This window comes from Rana temporaria, chromosome 1, assembly GCF_905171775.1.
Source record: "Rana temporaria chromosome 1, aRanTem1.1, whole genome shotgun sequence".
Taxonomy (NCBI): domain Eukaryota; kingdom Metazoa; phylum Chordata; class Amphibia; order Anura; family Ranidae; genus Rana; species Rana temporaria.
The window spans coordinates 589,275,108-589,282,874 of record NC_053489.1 but is presented as its reverse complement, the minus strand read 5'-3'; the positions used below and the strand labels follow the sequence as shown (position 1 = coordinate 589,282,874).

At 40.6% G+C, this 7,767-nt stretch overlaps 1 protein-coding gene across 1 annotated transcript in view; it reads left to right on the top strand.

Moving 5' to 3' along the window:
* The first annotated feature begins 684 nt into the window (after positions 1–684).
* The window catches only part of KLB (klotho beta), a 47,744-nt gene continuing 40,661 nt past the window's right edge, over positions 685–7,767 (top strand). Inside the window, exon 1 of the mRNA XM_040335122.1 lies at positions 685–1,595. Coding sequence (XP_040191056.1) covers positions 858–1,595 — 738 coding nt within the window. The 5' untranslated portion in view covers positions 685–857. The remainder of the gene's footprint in view (positions 1,596–7,767) is intronic.

The window sequence follows — 7,767 nt, the reverse complement described above, 5'->3', positions numbered from 1 at the left end:
GAGATAGGCAAGCTTAGGGCGCCCAGTTATTTGTGGAACTACAAATTTCAGTATGCCTTGTGAGTGAAGAAATGCAGAGGTGATGTGAGTCAGGAGATGTAGTACTAGAGAAACTGGGGGCACAGAGTCATTTGTGGAACTACAAGTCTCAGTATATATTGTGAGTTAGGGATGAGGGAGGCCAGCTGTGTCTTGTAGTTCTACATCATTTCATGTTATTTTGGTTTAGTGACAAATATTCAGAGGTTAGCCAGGTAGACTTGCATGCTTAGTCTTGCAGTTCCCCTGAATCTTTTCAATAGTATGGCATGCTTAGCCTTGCAGTTCCAAAAACATCTTTCAGAAATGGGCAATGCATGCAGAAGCCTAATGCCATACCTACAGCTTCGGTATAAAGACCAGCTAGAGTTTATACCTCAAATAGGTTGAGGTCATGCTGGGCTTTCTAGGTTTAAGCTTAGAATCTAATTGTAAAACTTGGGCTTCCACTGATACACAGGATAGCATATAGCTAAACAAGCTATTGGGTGTATAGGTACAGTAGGTGTGCGTTCTCCTAGGAGGATAGGTAACATATTGGCCAGGAATATCAGGCTACCAATAGAGCTGATACAAGGACTCACCGCCCCCTCCACCAGCGACCCCTCCTGAGCACACAGTTCAAGCTAATCATTGACAGCACTTTTACAATTCAGTTCTATAGAGCAGCTGAGATAAGACAGCGCTGGCTGCAGAAGTCATCAGAGCAGGGTCAGTGGGACATCTATTCTCTCTGCAAGACCCTCGACCATTGAATGGAAGACTCTTCATCCTAATGCCTAAAAGAAGCCCCCAAAACTAGACCATAGAGGGATACCATGGATGCAATTTGGCTGAAAGGCTGCTGGATCTTTGTGGTTTTGCTTTGCACAAGGCAAATCGCAGGTAGACCAGGAGAAGGCAGAAAAGTCTGGGAGAGGATGAGCCAGGTGAACCCCTTAAATGAAAGCCAACTCTTCACCCATGGGACCTTCCCCAGCGACTTTCTGTGGGGTGTAGGGAGCTCTTCTCTGCAGGTGGAAGAAGACCACTCCACAAGAGGACAATCTGTATGGGACCAGTTTATGAAATCTCACCAGTCCTTGGTGGCAAACCGCACATCTGGGCACAGTGAAGGCATCTCAGATAGCTTCCTTAGAGAAGAGCTGCCAGCCTTGGAGTTTCTAGGGGTGGATTTTTACCATTTTTCCTTGTCATGGCCAAGGCTTTTTCCACAGGGAAATAACATCCCCAGCGAGCAGGGAGTTCTCTACTATAATCGTATCATCAATGTTCTCCTTAGTAAACGCAAAGAGCCCATCATCACCTTGTACCACTGGGACCTACCTGTGCCCATCCAGGAGCAGTACGGCGGCTGGGCAAACCAGAGTGTCATCCATCTCTTCAATGAGTATGCAACTTTCTGCTTCCAGCAGTTTGGCGATCGGGTGAAATATTGGATCACCATGCACAACCCCTACCTAGTAGCCTGGCATGGGTATGGCACAGGGACTCATGCGCCTTGGGTAAAAGGAGGAGACGCAAAGGTGGCAGCAGTGACCCACAACCTCATCAAGGTAAATCAATGTATAGACAAGTGTTTCCCTGGTGTCATCTGCTTTACCTACTTGTTTATGACATATTTGCTACCTATCTTTGGGTGCTTCGCAGTTTAGCTCAAGTGTCCTTAAGAATCTGTACAGTTATTGGCAGGGCCATTTCACCATTAATTTAAATATAAAAATGTTAACATGCTCATACTTTCCAAAGACTCATGTCTTTAGATATACATAGACTCTAGTTTTTGTAGATGATCTACTCATAGGTGTGCGCAGCCTATTGCATTAGTGTGTGCACCCCAAAGTTTAAACACACATGAATGTCACCTGCAGTCACAGGGAGGAGGCTCTGGGTGGTGGGAGACCATATTATATTACACCCTATGGTTGTAATGTGTTCCTAAGGTTGAACCTAATATAATGGGGGCATTACACTTGCACCCCCAACCACCCACCTGGTGCCGCCCCTGGATAATGCTGTACATGGGGGTGTGCCCAGGCACACCCGGCACACCCTGTGCGCACGCCTATGGATCTACTGTATGTTCATTACTTTAACATCTGCAAAGAACTCTTATGCCCCTACACACAAGCTATTTTCCATCGGAAAAAGTCAGATGAGAGCTTTTGGTTGGGAATCCCAACCGTGTATATGCTCCACACCAACGGAAAAACTGCAGGAAAAACATAGAGAGCAGGTTCTCTATTTTCCCATCGGGAAAAAATCCAATCGTGTGTACAAATCCCGACGCGCTAAATTCCGACGCATGCTCGGAAACAAATTGACGCGTGCTCGGAAGCATAGAACTTAATTTTCTCGGCTCGTCGTAGTCTTTTATGTCAACGCGTTCTTGGCAGTCAAAAGTTCACCAAACTTTTGTGTGACCGTGTGTATGCAAGGCAGGCTTGAGCAGAATTCCATTGAAAAAAACATCTAAGTTTTTTCCGATGGGAATTCCACTTGTGTGTACAGGGCATTACTGTTTTATAAACCCTTATCTGAATATAGCACAGCAAAGCTGCTAGGTTAAAGTATTATTAGTACAGTAAAACCTTGGTTTGAGAGTAACTTGGTTTGAGAGCGTTTTGCGAGACAAGCAAAATGTTTTAATACATTTTGCCTTGATATACAAGCGATGTCTTGATATAAGAGTAGTGTCATGTCACAACTGAGTATAAAAAAGAAGAGAGGAGCCTCTAAGTGTAGCAATATGGTTACATTTAATGAAGGTACAACATTTAGCAACTTATTGCTACACTGAAGCCTCGTACACACGGCCGAGGAACTCGACGTGCCAAACACATCGAGTTCCTCGGCCAGTTCAGCCCTGAAGCCGCCGAGGAGCTCGGCGGGATGAGTTCTCCCATAGAACAACGAGGAAATAGAGAACATGTTCTCTATTTCCTCGCCGAGCTCCTCGTCGGCTTCCTCGGCCGAAAGTGTACACACGGCCAGTTTCCTCGGCAGAATTCAGCCAGAAACTCGGTCGGAAGCTGAATTCTGCCGAGGAAACTGGTCGTGTGTACGAGGCCTTAGAGGTGCCTCTCTTCTCTTGTATATCCTGTAAAAAAAATGCTTTGATATACAAGTGCTTTGGATTACAAGCATGGTTCTGGAACGAATTATGCTCGCAAATCAAGGTTTTACTGTATTGGTTTTAATCCCAAAAGAAAACATGTATTATAATGCAGCTTTACCAATCCTTAAGCCTTGTACACACAATGAGAATATAGTACGAATGTTCGTTTTTTTACTTTTTTTTGCATGCTAGTCTCATATTGAAATGAAGAGGCTACTTAATTTACAAAAATTCTCGTACTACAGAATACAACTTCGAAAGTGATGTAATGTGTGGAATTGTATTGTAATGTATTCTTTAGTTTCCAAACATGCGTAGTCTTGCTCTTCCGATTTTTTTTTTTCCGGACAAAAACTGTACTAATTATATGAAAATCAGGCCTTATGTTCACATATGATAAAAAAAAAAAAAATTCTAGTCTGCACTTTCAGTTTTTGTTGTCCGAACAGTCGGAATCAGCTGTCGAAAGCACTATACTAACGATCAGATAGTTGGTTGATTGTTCGTTGTACGGACATTTTCTTATTGTGAGTATGAGCCTTTAGATGTGATGGCTGCATTAAGTTGTTTTTTAGGCTTTTTATCTTTTATTTTCGCCCAGTGATCCTGACAGTAATGGCTCGTACGCACGATCCGAATATCATACGAAAACTGTCGTCCGAGGAAGAATCGTACAATAATTGGATCGTTGGTACAGAGCTTTCAAGAGCCGATCACGACAATTCATCTGATATTATTCGATTGGACAAGGACGAAAATTTTCCTCGTACGATACCAGATTGTACGATTTTTGTTTAGTCAGTATAGTTGTCATCCGAAAATACATACATTTCGGAACTTTAGTAACCTATTCAATTTCTACTTGCAACTATTAAGCGAAAAAAGTCGGACAATCTTTCATCCGATTTTCGGATCATGTGTACGGGCCATTAAGCTGAATACACACTATACGAATTTTGTTCTTATATTTTCTTTATAATTACCTTCAACTATGTAGTGCAAAGGCCTGCCTGATTGTATACAAATTGAAAGTGTTTAGGTTTTATCTCTCATTATAGTTTTGGTAAATCTAAAGGAAAAAATCTGCAGAAAACTGTATACAGTGTGTATCCAGCTTTAGTCTGTTGTTTTTCAACAGAACAAGCTCCCCTGAAGTTGTAGCAGTTAGGGGGGTGGGATAAACCATTTAACACCAACAGAGGTGCTTACACTGATTAGCATTTATTTATGTAAAATATTTATCCCAAAAGAAAAAAGAAAAAAAAACTGTTGCTGTAAATGCTTTAGTGTATCTAAATCTGTTAGTTCATCTAACACTACCCTCCTCCCAGATAAACAATGCCATTGTCCAAAGGTGTCTCCATTTCTCCGTCATCCAGAGTGTAGGCACCCTATACAGAAGGTGTGGTACTGATCAGATCACCAGGTGAACGTAGATGGAAAAAAAACTTAAAAAAAAAATAAAAAAGAAAACAAATGCAGCGACCACATCTGCAAAATATTACATTTTTGTTTTTTGGATTTTAAACCACTTTAAACCCTTATTTTTAAGCACTTTCAGCAGACGATTAAAGTGGGAGTAAACTATAGTAAAGCTTACCTATATGTGCAGTAAATATCTCCTAAATGTGCACCATTTAGAAGATATTTACTTGTGAAGTTGCATGTGATGTCACCAGCGCATGTGCTCTGAAAAAACAGCATACCCGTCCAATGAAAGGACCAGGAGCCCGCCAACCCAGAAGGAAAACCGGATGAAGATGGACTAAAAAAGAAAATAAATATATACAGTAAAAAAAAAATTGGGTTTAATACTGCTAAAGCAAATGAGCAAATGTGGGCATTAAAGTGGTTGTAAACTCTTACAGGCCACTTTTACCTAAAGGCATAGGCGTGCGCACAGGGTGTGCCAGGTGTGCCTGGGCACACCCTAATCACGCTGTGCTGCAGATTCACTTTGCTGCTTGGCTGCAAACGAAGGGACTGGGCAATCTCTGTCTTATAAGTGAGACATCAAGGGTCTGTTTAGACCTTTGATATCTCACCAAAGCCTCCCAATGGAGCTCCTAAAAAACTGTACAAAAAAAATAATAATAAAAATAATATATTATTAAATGAAATTGTAAAAAAATAAAAATAAAAATTGTATAAAGGTTATGATAAAAAATAAATAAACTACTCACATCAATCTCTTGCCTACTGACCCTGTCCACTGCTCTACTGATATATATATATATATATATATATATATATATATATATATATATATATATATACAGGGAGTGCAGAATTATTAGGCAAATGAGTATTTTGACCACATCATCCTCTTTATGCATGTTGTCTTACTCCAAGCTGTATAGGCTCGAAAGCCTACTACCAATTAAGCATATTAGGTGATGTGCATCTCTGTAATGAGAAGGGGTGTGGTCTAATGACATCAACACTCTATATCAGGTGTGCATAATTATTAGTCAACTTCCTTTCCTTTGGCAAAATGGGTCAAAAGAAGGACTTGACAGGCTCAGAAAAGTCAAAAACAGTGAGATATCTTGCAGAGGGATGCAGCACTCTTAAAATTGCAAAGCTTCTGAAGCGTGATCATCGAACAATCAATCGTTTCATTCAAAATAGTCAACAGGGTCGCAAGAAGCGTGTGGAAAAACCAAGGTGCAAAATAACTGCCCATGAACTGAGAAAAGTCAAGCGTGCAGCTGCCAAGATGCCACTTGCCACCAGTTTGGCCATATTTCAGAGCTGCAACATCATTGGAGTGCCCAAAAGCACAAGGTGTTCAATACTCAGAGACATGGCCAAGGTAAGAAAGGCTGAAAGACGACCACCACTGAACAAGACACACAAGCTGAAACCTCAAGACTGGGCCAAGAAATATCTCAAGACTGATTTTTCGAAGGTTTTATGGACTGATGAAATGAGAGTGAGTCTTGATGGGCCAGATGGATGAGCCCGTGGCTGGATTGGTAAAGGGCAGAGAGCTCCAGTCCGACTCAGACGCCAGCAAGGTGGAGGTGGAGTACTGGTTTGGGCTGGTATCATCAAAGATGAGCTTGTGGGGCCTTTTCGGGTTGAGGATGGAGTCAAGCTCAACTCCCAGTCCTACTGCCAGTTTCTGGAAGACACCTTCTTCAAGCAGTGGTACAGGAAGAAGTCTGCATCCTTCAAGAAAAACATGATTTTTATGCAGGACAATGCTCCATCACACGCGTCCAAGTACTCCACAGCGTGGCTGGCAAGAAAGGGTATAAAAGAAGAAAAACTAATGACATGGCCTCCTTGTTCACCTGATCTGAACCCCATTGAGAACCTGTGGTCCATCATCAAATGTGAGATTTACAAGGAGGGAAAACAGTACACCTCTCTGAACAGTGTCTGGGAGGCTGTGGTTGCTGCTGCACGCAATGTTGATGGTGAACAGATCAAAACACTGACAGAATCCATGGATGGCAGGCTTTTGAGTGTCCATGCAAAGAAAGGCGGCTATGTTGGTCACTGATTTGTTTTTGTTTTGTTTTTGAATGTCAGAAATGTATACTTGTGAATGTTGAGATGTTATATTGGTTTCACTGGTAAAAATAAATAATTGAAATGGGTATATATTTTTTTTTTGTTAAGTTGCCTAATAATTATGCACAGTAATAGTCACCTGCACACACAGATATCCCCCTAAAATAGCTAAAACTAAAAACAAACTAAAAACTACTTCCAAAAATATTCAGCTTTGATATTAATGAGTTTTTTGGGTTCATTGAGAACATCAATAATAAAATTAATCCTCAAAAATACAACTTGCCTAATAATTCTGCACTCCCTGTATATATATATATATATATAAATACACACGTGTGTTTGAGCTTTGGGTGCACACCCTAATGCCATGGTCTGTGCACACCTATGCCTATAGGTAAGCCTAGATTAACCTCCCTGGCGGTATGATTCTGTCTGGACTTACGTACCAAAAGCGGTACAATTATTTAGCAAGGAAATTTGGCGTTTTATACTGTAGGCCTGTAATTTTTAGAAAGAACTCACTTAAATCTGACCAAGCAAGAGTCTTGTAGGCATCCCGGGTATGATTTGTTTTTAAAAACAAAATTATAAATTATAATATAATAAATAATTATAAATAATTATAACAAATAATAATATGATTATAATAGCAATTATTCAATAATGTAATCAACTCAAAATCACTGAATTTTGCTCAGTTGCAGAATTGTCGCTGTCATTATTTTTTTTTTTTTATGACGAATTTCCCCACAAATCGCTATCGCACATTTCTGAAAGTGATTGTAATTTATTATCGCTGTTTTCTAGCTGATCTAAAACCATTTTTGACATAAAGGGACACTTTTGGACAATCTACAGTTTTTAGGCAGAAAGAAATTTTTTTATTATATAAAAGTACATGTAGGACACTGGGCAGACCACTAGGGACAAGGGGTGTGTGTTTTTTTTACATACAGTACTGTAATCTATAAGATTACAGTATACTGTATGTAAAGTGTTTGTTTACTTTTTTGAATTTGGCGCCGTTCTCTGCTCCTGTGCGTCGTAACGTCGCAGGGAACGGAGATCGGCGGCACACGGAGAGA